Consider the following 17,868-nt stretch of genomic DNA (forward strand, 5'->3'; position numbering starts at 1 on the left):
CGCCTTATGCAAATAACCTAGGCAGAGCCAGCCAATTACGTTTATGGAAGACCAGAGCATATGTACTGGCCACTGTGATTGGCTGTTGGGCACGCTTCAGACAAGCATTCGGTCGGAGCCGATGGTGTAGTGGACGGTGCTCCGACACATGGTGCAGACGCACTTCTGGCGACCCGAGTTCGAATCCAGGCTCGAGGTCCTTTGCCAATCCCATTCCCCTCTCTCCACCATATACTTTCCTGTCCTCTCCTTAATCACTGTCTATCTAATAAAGGCAAAAATGGCCCAAAAATATATATAAAAAAAAACACAAGCATTCCTTTAAGCGTTAACGCTTATGCCCCATGTGAATGCACCGTTACAGCTATCAATAATAAAGGCTATACACTCTAAAAATTGTTCGGTTATTTTCAACCCACCATTGGGTCAAAAAGGGACGAACAATCGTCCCTTCTATTTTTCTGTGTCAATATCTGGGAGGATTACTTATAAGGAATGAGGGCAAAACTGTGGCAAAACCCCAGTAAAACAAAGAAAACGGAATTCAACTTTAAAACAAAGCACTGGAGCCCAAGGTAAATTCTGATAATTCGCTTAGCTTTTTTCACATCCTATGCAATCATTTTAATGGGAGAGAGGGCACATTTACTGAGACACAGACAAGGGCATGTACACGCACACACATTTCTGCACTCCACACAACCCACTGTTAATGGTTTTAAAATGTTAATTTTACTGCAACCACAGAACTCTTGCTGTTTTTAATACCCTCATCACGGCATAATAACACATAGCTGGAAGCAGGTAGAGCTGGAGAGCAGAAGTGGCTCTGTTTCAAAGAAAAGGCTGAAAGGCACCCGTCTGCACTGTTAATGGTGTGACAGACATGTACGTAAGCGTTTACTGTTTTATTATTACAAATAATGTTTGATTTTGTGAAAAAAGCTCAGCTCCTTACAGTGCTGCAGAATATTTCAGCACCAACGAGGTCCGGAGGTTTGGATTTGTTTGGTTGTGGGGGGGGCAGAAGCAATGGACCCTGATGCGCAGCCTGGGGGGACACATACAAGCAGCGGGACTCTGTGATCTCAGCATACCCTGCCATTAAAGACGCCAGCTGTGTTGCACACACAGTGAGATAGAAAAGGATAAACAAAGGTAGAGAGACAGGCAGTGAAAGAGAGAGAAAAAAGTGATAGAGAGAGCCAAGGAGCCAGAGAGGAACAGAAAAGAAAAGTAAGAGGCTCTCAGAAAAGATGATAAATGACTCGTCTCACTTCACAAGCTTCTTCCTCCTATTCAATAGTGTTTTTTTATCAAAGCATAATCTGTGAGGATAATGCTAAGAGGCAGCCAGGTCTTGTTATATAAGTGCAGTGTATCACATACTGACAGCGCAAGCCCCTCTGCACACACAGCGTGGAAATCAGGCTGATAGTTTTAAACAGCCAGCCGCAATGAGACATTAGAAGACAAACTGGGGGGAAAGAGCTGGTGCAATAAAGCAGAAGGTGTTCAATTTATACGGTATACCGGTCTCAGGAGTGGTAGCCAGTGGGATTTAATGGCACCGTTGAAGTAATAGAGTTTCAAGGAAGGTGTGGGGGGTGTACTTTGAAAATCACGGGTTTGCTCTGGGGTGTAATAGTGGCATAAAAGCCTGTCCTCTGTCCCTTCTAGACCCAGTACATTCAATTTGGCCAGTTCGCTGCATTAAACGCGCGCACACGGTGACCGCAGGCCAGACGGTGTCATTTAAATATAATTTAATTGTGTCAAAAGTCAACCGGAGTCAAGGATGTGGCCTTTTTGAGGGAAAAGGTTGCGGATGTGATCCAGGTGCTTATATAAACACAGCCCTTTCAATGACCCATAGAAATAACACAAGAATGTTACGGCTGACGTGTGTGTTCAAGCATGAGGCTGTATTGCTGTGTGGTAAATGACTGTGGTATGTTTAGCAGCTAGCGCTAGACTCTCAACATTTGTACCCTGCATAATGCATCTGCATAATGATCACAAACACCATTTGGATCCTGACCACACAATTGCGTACACTCATAGACCTCCTTCAATAACTATAAAGCATGATACTTTATGTTTCTTATCTCTAAACTAAACATACTATACATATACACACATTAGTTTAAAAGAAAAACATTCACTATGTGAAGCAGTGGTGAGAGGACAAATGTGGCAGTCGAACGAGCTACGCACCGTGTCCTGCCCGCAGGGGGGCGTGGGATCTGGCGGCAGGCACGAGGTGATGAGGCATATGCTGAGGGACGTACAGCTCCCCGGGCCCTTCTGCCAGAGCCAGAGCTGACCCCAAAGCCAGCGGGGGCAGCCAGAGAGCCAGGCGCAGGGTGATGCGGAGAAGGACGGAAACGGGACAACCAGGAGCCCTGCTGGGCCACAGACGCAGCCCTCTCGCCAACATGCTACCGGAGTGCACAGGGACGTTTTTGTAGAAGCGGCGTCTTTAGAGCGCTTGGCAACCCATGTCCCGCTTGAGCCTCGGACCCTGACCATACAACGGCCCAACTAGGCAGAACAACAGCACGTGCCAAATCCACATGGAGGGAAACTTCCAGCAGAGTTTTATGTAAAAAAGATTGAAGAGATACTAACTTCAGAAGAATAAGATCCTGTTTTACAATCCTCTTCTTGGCATTAAAGAATACAAAATCCTTCGAGGGAAAAATGAAATAAACCACTGAAACCGATCCAGTACTCCAGTAAGGTGGGCGTAGAGCTGCCTTTGTTACAGACCTCCCAGCACACCTGGATTTTTGCAGCGCAGCCTATCGCCTGAAACCCAGCCGTATCCCGTGAAAACGAGGCTGCGTTTCCCGTTCCCTCACGGAGAGAAGAGCAGAGGAAAGGAGAGACGACCAGAAGCGATGGCACACACGAGACGAGATTGCCGCTGCAGCATTTAACTCAATACAGAGCGCCTCTCCCCCTCCCCAAACGACAAACACACTCTCTCTCTCTCGCACACACACACACACATACACACCACACAAGGGCTGCTGCTTCTGCTGGCTGAGACCGCACTGCCTCTCAGAGGAAATGTTAGAAGACACACCAATGAAGAACAGGAAGAGAGGGAACCGAGGAGGGGCAACAGCGGTCAAGCGGTCCTCCCGTACGAAGGCTGGTCAAAGTTTCTGAAAACGCAAGTCACACGCACAACCTCACTCCTTTCTCTCAGTTTTTAAAAACGTGCTCAGAGCAAAAGCCCCTTCGAACTGTGGAAAGCGTTGTGGATGCTAAAACGGAAAGCGCTGAAGCTTGGCTTTGAGTTTTCAACCCCCTCTATTCCTCCAGCCCTCCCCTTTCGATCATCAGGGAGGCATGTGCAGCTGTAGAAGTGGGGGGGGGGTTCTCATCCTAATCTTTCTTTCTCTCTTTCTGGCTTCGTTTCTCCTAGACAGAGGGGTGGCTCAGAAAGTGTCCAGCTGGAATTCAGAGAGCGTGAGCTAGCTTTCCTTCACAAACAAGTCAAACCTTAACACTGTGTATGAGTTCTTTCATATGAAGGACGACCACTGGGTGCACTTCAGCACCACGGACAGCGGCGAGAAATTGCAATGCAGGACGAGCTTGAAATAAACAATAAAGAAATCGACTGAAGAGGTGTTTTTATTTATTAAAATGCTATTTTCAGCTTAATATTAAAAGTAAAACATTTTGTAATAATTAAATAGAGAAAACACAACAGCACAAAAGTTATGCAAAAAATAAGTTTCTCCTCATAAATGTGATGTGTTTGCGCACTCAAGGGCTCAAACAGGAAGCATGCAGGTGTGCTTCTCCACAGAGAATCCACTCGGAGTGTGAAGCAGATGCACTAAGTGTGACACTGGTGACATCTCCGCTGACACAAGGAGGTCTTTGCTTCGCCTTCCTCTCGGCTCGGAGCATCGTTAGCACTGTATAATTAAAGCTGACAAAGCCGGGTGATCAGATCCGTCTCGCCAGGGGCTCTCAGGCACACAACACCAGGAGCCCCAAACCGTTCTATTTAGAAGATAATTTCATCACAGCGATAAAACACCCAGAATTGCACTTAAATAAACATCTCTCCAGAGATTTGCAAAACAGTGTGGAAACCAATCTGCTGCATAAAGGCCAAGCTAATCGTTTCTTTTAATATCAACTGCGTCTCAAGGAAAAACCCAGCCCGCAGCCTTTCTGTTTGCAAGGTTGCCACCTAACGGCGACAGCCTGGGTGTCGCTTCGGGCAAATCTCAGATCATCACCATTCTTCAGTAGTCACATGTTTCCAATCCATTTTTTTCCCTAGCTGACCTCAAAAGCAGATTCAAGGGAACTGGAGCATGTTTTAATACGGGAGCTTTCATTCTCAGTGACATAGAGGGAAAATGCTTTCAAGTATTTTAAACAGTAAGGTGGAGATTTTTGCTTTTTTTCCACTCCCCTCACATTTAGTGCCAGCATTGTGTTGGATTTTATAACGTATGCTGTTCTGCGCTGCTGCCAGTTTCATCTCCCCCCTACCCCCATATTTTTATATAAAGAAAGGAAGATGATAAAAGAAAATAAACAAATAATGCACAATTATCTTCCTCTCATTCTATTCCTCACCCCCCTCGCTTCAGGAAGTCTAAATCTAAGCCAACCCCCCCTTCCACAAACACCCTACCCATGATGCTCTGGTAACCGCTGAGATTTTGTTTATTAAGGAACAAGATCTTCGATAAGCGAAAGCTAATTAAAATGAAGCACGCCTTTAAAGACATACTGCTCGGTTTGAGAGTTCCGTCGCGATGCATCAGATTTAATTTCATGCGTGTTATCACCCTTTTTCTATAGCTGCGGTCATTTATTTAATCATCACGTAATTTTTCTGTCTCTTATCTGCGCTCTGTCTTTTTAATAGTATTTACAGCGAGCGAATGAGTTTTGCATTCAGTGTTTCTGTCCTGTTAATTATAGCATTCAGCAGGGCTCTTTGAAAACCAGCTTAAATAAAACCGCTCATATCCTCCTAGATCTGAATGTGTCAATGACAGCGAAACAGACTTGAAGTGCATTACGGACCGGGTGAATGTTTAATAGGACTAGTCTAGTGGGTCAAATAGACCCACCCCTGCAGGCTATTGATAAGATTGTATGTGTCAAAGCAAGAGCTTGTTACATAGATGAGGGAATAGATGCTACAGCATGAGCACCTATGGGCGTATTTGATGTCTGCATACACTGCAATACTTGTGCTGGATTGATGTGTTTGTAAGCCCCACACGCAGGATTTACTCTTCTGCTACCGGGCCCAGACAAAGCTTCTTTCTATCTGCACTGCCTTCACGGGCTGCTGATCAGTGGGCTTTCACACATCTAAATGAGCCGGTGTGCGCTCGCTCGCGCATGTGTGCGTGTGTACGGGCAATGTGACTGCAAGACCATTAAAATAGTGTACACACACCAAAATCTGTATTTATTTGCATAAATCAGGGGGTGTGAGCGAGTTGGTCTATAATATGTGGAGTAAGCTATCTATTGGCATTTCCATTTATCCCATTCATTAGCTTTCGGCAAAGCCCTTTTATGGAGTCTTCGCACTCTGTGGCCATGTTTGCAAATGCATTCAGGCAGCTATTTCAGACCAAATCCTATTTATTTGAATGGGGGATGACTGATATCTTTAAAATCACTACAAATTTAAAAAAAAAATCTGAGCAACAATTATGCCTAATATCAACAGTACTATAAATTTCATTTCTTAAGGTCAAAATTGAGCTACAAAAATTGCTACTGTGTATGCGCAATGGCTGGTTAATACTAGTGATGCACCGATGTATCGGCCGCCGATATTTATCGGCCGATTTTTGATGAATTTGAAACCATCGGCATATTGGCAATAGCACAAGAAAGGCCGATACCGATTGTTTAATTAACTAACTGCGTAAAGAAATCCATTATATGTAAAAAAAAAAAAACGAGTTAATGTTGTTAATAAAATAAATGCTGAATAGCAAAAACCAGGTTGTCATGCTGTCTTATTATATTTGTTTTAGCTTAATTTGTGCCTCTCTTATTATGTTGGTCAGTTGAATGTTAATTAGATCCAATACATGTTCAGTAAAAATAATTTGATGCAGAAATAAACTTGCAAATAGACCAACTGTATATTATTGTATACAAGTGTTTAATATCGGTATCGGCATCGGCCAGAAGTTGTCTGTTTAAATCGGTATCGGCCCAAAAAATCCTATCGGTGCATCCCTAGTTAATACTTTACGTCACTCTATACAGAGCTCCCCCCCAAAGAATTGTTGGCCTTTAACGATTGACGATTGTTTTTTTTACTGACGTCTGTCGCTCAGGCTGCTGCATTGAGTGTTGCTTTTTTTTACACAATCTAGTTTTTACTTCCAAATATGCTTCTCACCGGCATTTACGAGCCATAAATATCACATAACCAATCATTTACCAATTACTAGCACACTACTAGAAAATGCAGGGTCTAATAACCTTCCTGACCCTGGGTATGCAAGCATAGACCTGTGCTGCATAGCAAATGATAGATTGAGTAGATTTTCATAGGTAACACACTGTCTAGACTAGATGCAAGTGGCATGATGCATTAAAAGTAAATGGGTCCCATTGTAATGAATAACCAATGCCCTGTTCTACTGATAACGTACTGTATATGGGATCTATTCCAGCCATCTATTCCAAGTCATTTTATTATTAATACATTTATTTTTGTAGATATGACAAAAATGTAAGTTTCCTTTTATAATTTTAAGTAGGTAGAAATGCTCCATCAGTCAATCCATCTCCCACTGCTGTTCTGAATATCTAAAACTACACACTCTCTCAATAGTATCCGACGAGGTGCGGGGGTGCTGATGATGTAATGCAAGCCGTCTATGTGGATTCTTCCCTCTGAACAAAGACGGGCTCTTATCAGTTTGGCAAACCCACAGAATGGATTAGCTGTGCATGGCTTGAGACTGAAATACATCCTCTCTGTAAACCATCTGAAGGACTTTTCTTTTGGCACTCAGCACTTTCACAGTCGACTAGAACTGAGGCTTTTAGACCACATTCAGCCAATGCCCTTCTGTTGGTACAGACGGCTTAATTTTATAAACCCATTCATAAATGCTCCCATACACACTTATGCATGCAAAAAAAAAAAAAACATTTTCTCTAAACATAATTATACGCAAGAAAGCTTTTTACTTCAGAGAGAAGATTTGGAAATATACTGCAGAGTGCCATACATGCACTGTCCTTTAATGCTCTCTAGTGGTGTAGTAGAAAAGTGAAGTTTGTTTTTACTGTTAACTGGATAGATGCCATACTAAACTACCACACTAAACTACAGTATAGCTCCGTGTTGTTATAATGTGGATGAGTATTGAATATTGGCATTTGCTTACTATTTTCTTGGAAAAAATTGGAGACCATTTTGATTTTTGAATTGTATTAAACATGGCTTTTGGATCTAAAATTGCTTTACACAATGGCATCCTTCGACTGTTCTTTTGTCGAACTACAAATTTGAAGGAATTGTTTTCATGAATTCAAATTAAATATCAATTTAAACTTTTTAGTACATTATAAATTATAAAGTGTTGAAAATGTGTTTTGAAATATTCCTGCGTAAGGCTCTTATACATACTGCTTATAAAAATAGTATGCAGTGAACATTGTATGCATACTAGTGTTTCATTTTCTTCAAAGCCACTGAAATACATTTTAATCAAATATGCAGTGGTGGCCGGTGACTTCTTTTTTCAAGGCTGCACAATGCAAAGCTTGTCACAACATGTATGTAGCCCGTCGTGTGTGGCTCGTCATTTCAAAATATGTGAACTTATATCATGCAAACTTCATCATGTGTGATGGCAAAATACAAGCCTGCTGCAGATGCTTCAAAGAGGTTTATAATAAAAGAGACACTCGCGTTTGCCAGATCCAGATTTTTTTCGGCGCGTGTGCAGCAGGTACGTATTTTGACAAGACAAGTGATGAACATGGTTCACATGACACAACAAACACATATTTTTAATTTGCGCCCCTCTGAAGAGAAGTCACCGGCTGCCACTGCAAATATGATATGTGATATGGACTTTTGGTTCTTAAAGGGATAGTTCGGCCAAACATGATATTAAACCCATGATTTGCTCACACCTAAGCTGTCCGAGTTGCATATGTCCATCGTTTTTCAGACAAACACATTTTCGGATATTTTAGAAAATGTTTTAGATCTTTCAGTTGATTAAATGTAATGTTACGGGGTCCACGACCTTCAAGTCCAAAAAAAGTGCGTCCATCCTTCACAAATTAAATCCAAACGGCTCCAGGAGGATAAACAAATGTCATCTGAGGGTAATCCGCGCGGTGTTGTTGTAGAAATATCCATATTTAAAACTTTATTAACGAAAATAAATACCTTCAGGTAGCGCCGCCATCTTAGTCGTGTCCGCATTCAGGATGAGAGCTTACGCAGCCTACGGAGGCTACTCTGCTGCTGCTCTGTGTCCCCGCCCTCCGAATTTGTCATACGTCACTAAGAAAAGTGCGTACACTACGCTAATACTCTCTCCTGAATACAGAGGAGTCTAACGTAGTTATTTACGTTAATAAAGTTTTAAATATGGATATTTCTACAACAACATCGCACAGATTACCCTCAGAAGACCTTTGTTTATCATCCTGGAGCCGTTTGGATTTATTTTGTGAAGGATGGACACACTTTTTTTGGACTTGAAGATCGTGGACCCCGTAACATTACATTTAATCAACTGAAAGATCTAAAACATTTTCTAAAATATCCGAAAATGTGTTTGTCTGAAAAACGATGCACATATGCAACTCGGACAGCTTGGGGGTGAGTAAATCGTGGGTTTAATATCATTTTTAGCTGAACTATCCCTTTAATCTCATCTGTATTGTAATTTTTGTGTTGTTTAAATATGTATGGGTGATTTTGTTAAAAATCTGATATGATGTTAATAATACTACATGTACTGTAACAGCAATGTATGTATTAATAAAAGCTTATGCTAGAAACAGATTTAGTTCAGGGTGTGAATCATTGTATTGGGTTTTTTAGTTGAGAAGCGAGAGAGGTGTCAGACTCACGGTCGTTGCACAGTGGTCCTCCATATGATGTCATGCTGCAGTCGCAACTAAACCCCTCCCACTGCTGCAGACACACGCCCTGATTGGAGCAGGAGTCCTCTTGACAGGTCGTGCTGGGGCCTGAAGAAACATGATAGAGTGGAGAGAAAGAAGGAAAACACAGAGAAAAAAAGAGATGGGTATATAAACTCACAGAAGCTGTACCACATTAAATCCAGACTAGTGAAATAGCTTTTATTGCAGCAGAAACAGCCACACAGAACCGTCCCATCTGCTCGCTCCCTGCTATCATTGAGAAAAACATCTACTATTTCAAATACATATAAATCTTTCTCAGAGAATGTTTAAGGGTTTAGAATTGGGAAAAGAAAATGATTTGAAAATATGCAAAATAGGTTAACTTAAAAAAAAAAAATAAAACACATGGAAGAAAACAGGAAATCTTATAATTCTTTGCAATTCAAGTGTGACTGCTATGTGTAATAAACAGTAATAAATGTTACAGTAATAAATGTACATGAAGCATGAGTGCTGATTTTAACACAATAAAAATGAATTATTAAACAAAGTATTTAATACAAAACCTAAAACCATGGAATTATTCCTGAAAATAATAGGGAAGGGTGATCAATGCCAATATCGGTGATAATAACAAAAATCGATTAAAAGATAACAACTATTGGCCTATAATGCATTACAAACGTATAGTTGTTTATCTACATTAGTTGTTATGTGAAATACTTCAATGCTAAACTGCTTTTCTGCATTCTAACCATGCTCACCATGATATCATTCCCATCTACCCATTTGCATTTTTTTCATTTTAAAGCTTACAAAGGCATTCATTTGAATCCTTAAATAAATAAAGAAACACCTAATACAACATTAGTATTGAAAATATCGATCTGCCCATCCCTGCAATCCAAGCACTGCACCGGCGACAGTGGTAAAGGTGTAGCGCTGGCAGTAATAAGAAGCGTATTGGCTGTACTAATAACACAGGCCCCCGTTGTTATAATAACATCTGCTCCCGGTATTGCTGAGGTAAGTTTAAAGTAGCACGTTCCCGGGGGACACGGTCCTGTAAGATAAATGGGGGCCGTCTGGAATAGCTCATTTTGTGTTCTGTCTACAGAAGCAGGGCGATGGGCCAGCCATATTACAGCCCGCAGAAACACTTCTGTTCTCATTTCTCTCATTACTTTAGTCGGCATGTAAAACAGGCCCCTGGCCCTCAGAATCTCCCTGTTCTCCATCACTCAGCCATTTGGCCAATCAGTTGCACATTTGTGCCTTGGCCACTTGACTCGGAAGTGAAGCAAGTCTGGCAGGGAGAAAAAGGAGAGAGATAGAGAGCACGGTGGAGCGATTCAGATGAGATCTGTTCTTCCTGTCTCACCTGATCTATCTGAGTGAAACTGATTTAAAGGCTTAGGCAGAGAAAAAAGACACTGGCACCGGTCCCTTGATAAAACTTCCCTCAAACCAAACGTTATACGTCTGAGTGAAGGTAATCAGTGTTTGAATTTCACCTGCGAGATCTCCTCCCAAACCACTTGGGAAATTTCATCCAGTTTTAAACCCTTATAAGGGAATAAAATAGACTCGCGTTTGTGTGGACGTTTAGATTGCATGCTGTGGGTGGGGACGGGGGACGCATGCCTGCACTATAAGACAGAACAGATGTAAGCTCCAAATAGATAAGAAAAGAGAGGTGACAGGGTACAGTACGTGAGGGAAAACTATGACACAGGACAATCTGAGACACTTTGAGACCTGGGGCTGTAAATACAAGTTGCGTGTAGGGTGCTTGTATTTACTGTGATGGAGTTACTAGACTGACTGCTGGGCAAATGTGATCTATAACATCAGACTGTCAAACTAAGTAGGGAAAAGGGGGCATCAGTTAAACACACATGTGTCTATCTACCTTGCAAGTCAGCTTTCGGCAATGCAACTTTTGTCAGCCAAACGAAAAAGAAAAGCAAACAAAATATATAAGATGTTAGTAAAGGCACAGGAATGTATGTGATTATAACAAAGTAAGCTGTTAAAATGTAAGGGAAAAGAGAGAAAAGGAGATTTTGGTGTAAAGGTGTGATGTTAAGATAATGAGACACAGAGAATAAAGGAAAATACAGAATAAAATCTGTTATAAACTTTCCTCTAACATACAATGAAAAGCTTTTATATTCAAATACATATTTTTTTACACTGATTGTTAACATTGTGGATTTGTGAATTTTTACGAATTTAAATTAAATTGTATGTTATAAAGACAAAGTATGTGTGCGGTAAACAAGCCAAACTTTGGAGACAAAATTGCTATTGTCTTTTAGCAGTAGGGTTAGTCTTTATGGTTAAAATGAGCCTTATTTGAAAATAAAGATGATAAGTTGTTGGTATGTTTCCATTTTGAAAGCTTGGTAAAGATGTGTTTATGCTCATTTTCTGGATTATTACAGCTTTCACTGTGGGTTTCTGCATTACCAATTATATGCATGGTTTCATTTATTTCTTTTGGTTTGTATCTGATGCTTTTCCGTGTATATTGATCATTTATGTAATTTTAGTCTATTATTATGGTTTCCTACGTTTTTGTTCCTTGACTATGATTAAGTTGTGCACCCAACTAAATCTAAAGCTGTCTAATAATATTATTAGACCTGATGCTTCTATCAAGCTACTGCATAGGCGGAGCTTGCGGGGGCCAGGCCCCCATTGGCTAAAATGATTTTTATAAAATAAATTATATTCCGCAACAAAAATAAAGATTAATTTAGGGTTTTTTTAAATTTAAAACGTTATTTCGTAAGATACTTTGTAAAAAAAATGTTAATCTAATAATAATATTTGTACTTATCAAAAAAACTGTCCAATCACGATGGAGTAGGCTGGACAAATACTACAGCAACCAACCAGAACATCCTGCCTTCACTTCTGAACAACAACATATAAGTTAATATAGCTTGTTGATTACCCAGTGCTACCACAATATTAATACGAATTGATTAAACAAATTGTCTGCAAAATTTGATACTTATATAACACAGTACTTCGGCAGATGTTTGATTTTTAGCAACCAAAGTACATCAGCGTAGTTGTTGTTTTAAGAACAATGCCTGGCATGTTTAGCCACCTAAAAGTCCATTGTGGAGTTCTTAATTTTAGCCCAAAATAAATTATTGTATAAATTAATGACCTAATGTACCGTTTACTGCATATTAATTTGCATTTAGTTTTTACTTGTATTTTGAATTAGGCATTTAATTTTGCTTTGTTTTAGAGGTAAAGAAAATTTCCTATGGGTTCAATGTTTACTGTATAATAAAAAAAAATGTTACAGTTAGAGCATTTCATTGATTATAGTATTAATATTATTAACAGAATATACAAATAATAATTTTTTACTGTGTGTTACAGTTACAAAAAATGAAATCTGCTATCATGTTTTATTTTAATGTAACATTCAAGATAAGTCATTGTAATGTAGTCAGCGAAAACGTTTGTCATTAATTTAAATAATCTTTAATTTGTGGAAAAAAATCATAGCACTTATTCCGGTATAGAAAGACCAGTTTGTCTCCCAACTTAAATGTCAAGCTATTCCTACAGTATGGAGAAAAAAGCTGCACATGTGTAACAATAATATCACAATATTTGTGAGACACTTTCAAATCTTAATTCTATACAACCACAGATAATTGACTTTAGGGTGGTGAAGTGGACAGGATTTAGGTTAATCCTGGACTAGGCCTTAGTTTAATTAAGAAATATTACTAGTTTTAATAAACATGCCTTACTAAAAAACATTACTTGTGTGCATTTTGAGTCATAACAAAGGGCACTGATGTATGGTAAGATATATCAGTGCGAGTTGTTTTTAGTTTGGACAGCTCTTACATTTATTTTAGTCTAGGACTAATCTAATTCCTGTCCATGAAACCGCCCCTTTGCGTTTTGAATTAACTTCAAATTAATTAAATTAACTGCTTTGTTTAAAAGTTTTTTCTGTGTTTGATTAATATATACATGTATCATTTAGAAGGTCTGACTGCATTATTACTGCCAAGCAAGACTGATGTGGTGCTGTCATTACAGCTAACATTCACATACAAAGGCTTTAAAATTTCAATATCAAACTAACTGCTGCTTACTGCTTAAAAATATGTTTAAAGGTATTTAAAAAGTAAAATGGCATTTTATATTCACATTACTTTTGCAGCACTAATGAATGAAAATCGTTAAATGCTACGAATGATCAGGCATGCATGCATGCAAGTTAGCACTGCTAGCAGTGATTCATTTAGCCAGTGTTCGAATTATGTCAAAGATTATAGGGGTTTCCTAGCTAAGAACCCCCCCCCCACACCTCCCCGTCATTATAGGGTGTGATCCTGAATCAACGTTTTAATGAAAGAAACCCCAAATTATCCTTAACTCAAACCCTAACCATTTTCTGGCCTCAAATTAGTGTGAAATAATAGTTTGAGAAAAATCTAACCCTAGAGATTACTAAAGATAATAACTAAAAATTCTTACTGTCAATGGGGTGAGAATAATCCTCACACAGAGACATTGACTCATCTGTCCTGACAGCGTGAGGCGCACTTAAGAGTTTACATTTATTTCAGACAGAAATCATCTAGATTTTATTGCGAAATTGGGACAAATAGTGGACAGTATCGCTTTGTGGCAGACCAGCATGTGAATTTTAAATTCATGTAGTATTTTAATTTTAATAAAAACCAGGGGACCCCCCTAATTTATATTTCTGTGCTTTATAGGGGGTCCCTCAATGCAACACACAAAAAGTTATACTAAAACTATGCTAAAACTAAACTAAGCTTAACAACAGAAAACAAATAAAGAAATTTCCAGCATAAAAAATAAAATGTAAAAAAGTGAAAAGAACAAAAAGCAAAGAAAAACAACAGATGTGCATGAGATGAAACAAGGGTTACAATAATGAAGCGAGGGTTACGGTAAGCCGAGCCGGAAAGTTTTTGTGCAAATCATACCATTTTCCTCACCTTCACAGCCTCTCTCCACCTGGCCAGCGTTGGCTAGTGCGTCCGACAGCAGGTCTGGTAAACGGCCGTTCAGATCTACAGATGCTAAGCAGCCCTGGAAACCTTCTTTGGAGTGCACCAGCTTAGGCAAGTCCTTATACATCTCTTTGGCCACACCGCCTACATACAGATCACCTGTGGTGGGAGAAAGAAATTTTTTGGTTTGTGTTACTGTCAACCAGATCATATTGATGATTTGTTTACAGATGTTTTAACTAGAAGTACATTGAGCATAGATCATTTTAGGTCAGTGGGACTCATTAGTTTTTTTTGTGAACGGTCAGGACGCAGCTTGTGCACCCAGGACTGAGACAAGGGAGATGTGTACTGTAAATGGGATGTCTGGTCATAATAATCAGGAGAGCATGTGAATGCCTACACACCATGGTACACCACTGCCATCTGCTGGTTCATTTATTTATTGCAATAAGGAAACAGTACGGGTAAAAAGTGATTCTAGGCACACTCCAAAAAGTATCAATAAACTTTAACACAGGATCTACATAAAACTTGTGTCTAGTTTAACTTGAATATAAATATTACAGAATTAAATAATACATCGTGAGAATATCACAAGTACCTTTCAGATCCAGATTCTTGGCTCCCATGGTAGTCTGTGTGGTGATTTTCGTGTCTATTTTGACAGTGTGGAGGTTGTTTGTGTCTCGTGAGATCATCACATTGTGCCAGTGGTTGTCATTCAGAGGTGTGTTGCAGTTTCCTTTAATGAGATGAGCCCCATTCCCCAGGTCTGACACATAATGGAGATACCTGCATACACACGGTCATTAAGACATGTTTTCATGACCTGTGCTATATTTACAGTGCCCGCCCCGTGCATTCAAATCAACTCACCCTTTCACCAGCTCCACCACTATGAAGTCATTGCCATCTCCTCGGTTGTAGAGGATGAGACCATCTGGCGAGGTAGTTTTAAACTGGAAAAACAGGTGCATGGAGTAGTAAGCCTGCAGGGTGGGCAGGGTCACATAGCTAGAGCGCGACTTGAAGGTCACCGGATCTGCCACGATGCTCCTGTAGCCGATCATGGCGTTCAGTTCGCAGTAGTCAATGTCCCCGTTCTTGCACAGGTCAATGTAGGACATGCCGTTGAAGGACAAGCCCTGCAGGTGTCCGATGAAGTTGGAGGGCACGGCGGGCATGTACCGCTTTTCCGTAACGATGCCAGTTTCCACATTGTGGAATTCCAGCTGCGTGTGGTCCCCCGTGATTTGACCTTACCAGGATAAATAATCAGAGAGAGATTTAATGTAAGAAGTGCAGAACGTTGTGTCACGATACAGTGGTTTTGTAGAAATTGAAGGCAGGTGGCGATTTTAAAGGGATAGATCATCTTAAAATGAAAATTTTGTAATCATTTACTCATCCTCATATTGTTATGAACCTTTTTCTGATGAACAAAAAATAAGATATTTGAAGAAATGATGGTAAACACACAACAGATAGTGACCATTGACTTCCATAGTGGGAATAAAAAATATGATGGAATTTAATGGGTACTGTCAACTGTGTGCTTACCATCATTTATCCAAATATTTTCTTCATCATTTATCACAATTCTTGTAAAATATTTTTTTCCTACTATGGAAGTCAATGGTCACTATCTGCTGTATGTTTACCATCATTTCTCAAAATATCTTCTTTTGTGTTCTTCAGAAAAAAGAAATGCATACAGGTTTAGCACAACATCAGTAAATGATGACAGACTTTCATTTTAAAGTGAACTATCCCTTTAATAGGAAGGTAAGAAACCTGCTTTCAGAGAGGCTTCGAAAGCACTTTATCAAATGACCTATAATAAATCTAAAATGAGCTTTATACCATTTTGCAAATATTAAACGACTGCAACCTTTATGTTTCAATAAAAATTAAATCATATGTTGGATATTTAGGGTTAAATTCATGTCTTTCAACCAATCCCAGTGATTACAACACTGCATGCCCAGGATTGTGGAAAAATGAAAGGACCAGAAAAGGCAGAAATAAACACATGAAGACATTTTTTAGGTTTAACATGCCTTGGCACCTTCTTACTTCCTTGTGTACTGCTTGAAAATTTTTTTTTTCAGATTTTGGAGTGTTTGAACTCTAATTTGATTCAGTTCATTTGAAATTTTATCTAAACATTACAAAAATAGCAAATAAGGACCTCAAGAGTTTATCTTTCATGTCATACACGTTAAAAATACGTAAAAACAGTTATTCTGTGCGAGATCGAGATTGAAAGAGAAGTCCTGTAAATATTTAAGAAACCCCTTTTAAAGCCTCCCGTGAGGACGTTTTCTCTCTTTAAAATCACTAAGGTTATGTGAGTATTATGTATTCCCTTAGCGGTCTGGCCTCAGTTTGCACAAGCATTAGGTGAAATACCAAGTCGATTTCAAAGGGTTGAATACATGCCAGCAGGACCAGCGAGAAGCTAAAAATAATTGCATTGTGGGAAAATATAGCTTTGTCCATATAATGCGTCACTCTATGTTTCATTGGATGCTGGATATTATGAGAGTATACGAGTACCTTCCGAGGGCTGTAGATCATCCACCATTAGCTTCAAACTTTTGCCTCTCCTGACCACGCGAACTGTGTGCCATTCGTTGTCATTCAAGTTCTGGCCCGCAAATATGGTCTCTGGACCTTTACCTACAACATTTCCCACACAGCGGTTAACACAGAGGCCATAGAGAGAGAGAGAGATAGAGAGCAAGAAAGAGAAAGGAAGAAGAGTGATAAAGAGAGGTAGGTGTCAATCAAAAGAAATAAAAACAGGATAAACTAAGTAAAACAAGGTGACAGTGAAGAAAATGCTGTACTCATGTATTCTGTCACACATTCTCACGCATCACAAACACACACTTTTATATATTGTGGTCACCAGGGACAGGTCATGAACCAGGCCGATTGGTTCAGTGCCTTGGAGTCTCCGACTGTCCTCCAGGGCAGGAGCACATGTAAAATAAATAATTAAATTCTTGATAAATTTATCCTACTATCGGTCCCAAGCATAAATTCTACCCTTAACCGACTACCCATCCTGCTAGCCTATGTACAGTACACATTAACTTCAGCCACCAGATGGAGCCAAGCACCAATTCTTTCTTGCGTGAATCAGGCAGCTGTTCAACTTGAGCGATCTCTGCTGCATATGCATATCACGTCCCTTACAATTCCTGAGTGGTTTAGGAAGCACATCCAAAAAGCCACAGACAGTAAGCTCTATTCGAGAAAAGCAATTTCTCGCCTGTAGAGCCTCCCCCCTTATCCCGGTCACATGTGCGGTGAGTTTGACGGGGCCGTTGGACCTCCGGGCTTCAATTGAACCTTCGCTAGATGATCAGAGGGAGCAAAGAGGAGCCCGCAGGGTTCGTGATTTCCAGCTACTCTCTCCGTCTCTTTCTCTCTCTCTTTGACACATTGTTGTCTCCCCTAATCAGTCAGACTGCTGCTAAGAGGGCAGCGTGTCATTGTCAGCGGCCCCTGCAGCCCATCTCACTTGATAACAGGTAAAAAGAGTTGCCATTAAAGAACTGCCAGGCTCCCAATCGATTTTCTATCCCTCCCTTCTCTCAATTACTATGAATCCAGATCAGCCGGCCATGAGCCAGCTAAGGTAAAAAAGAAAATTGCTCAACAGCTACCTCTACAGGAATCT

General features: G+C 40.0%; 1 protein-coding gene across 20 annotated transcripts in view; it reads right to left on the minus strand.

Moving 5' to 3' along the window:
- The window catches only part of nrxn1a (neurexin 1a), a 199,813-nt gene that overhangs the window by 63,487 nt on the left and 118,458 nt on the right, over window positions 1-17,868 (minus strand). For 10 of the 20 annotated variants that reach the window (XM_065242301.2, XM_065242302.2, XM_065242300.2 and 7 more), the window contains 5 exons: window positions 16,737-16,859; window positions 15,054-15,435; window positions 14,779-14,969; window positions 14,160-14,333; window positions 9,127-9,246 (listed from right to left, as the gene is read on the minus strand). In XM_065242301.2, coding sequence (XP_065098373.1) covers window positions 9,127-9,246; window positions 14,160-14,333; window positions 14,779-14,969; window positions 15,054-15,435; window positions 16,737-16,859 — 990 coding nt within the window. Of the gene's footprint in view, window positions 1-2,217; window positions 3,261-9,126; window positions 9,247-14,147; window positions 14,334-14,778; window positions 14,970-15,053; window positions 15,436-16,736; window positions 16,860-17,868 lie in introns of those variants that run through there. The other 10 variants (XM_065242293.2, XM_065242289.2, XM_065242286.2 and 7 more) reach the window with 3 other exon arrangements.

Source organism: Paramisgurnus dabryanus, chromosome 1 (assembly GCF_030506205.2).
Source record: "Paramisgurnus dabryanus chromosome 1, PD_genome_1.1, whole genome shotgun sequence".
Taxonomy (NCBI): Eukaryota; Metazoa; Chordata; class Actinopteri; order Cypriniformes; family Cobitidae; genus Paramisgurnus; species Paramisgurnus dabryanus.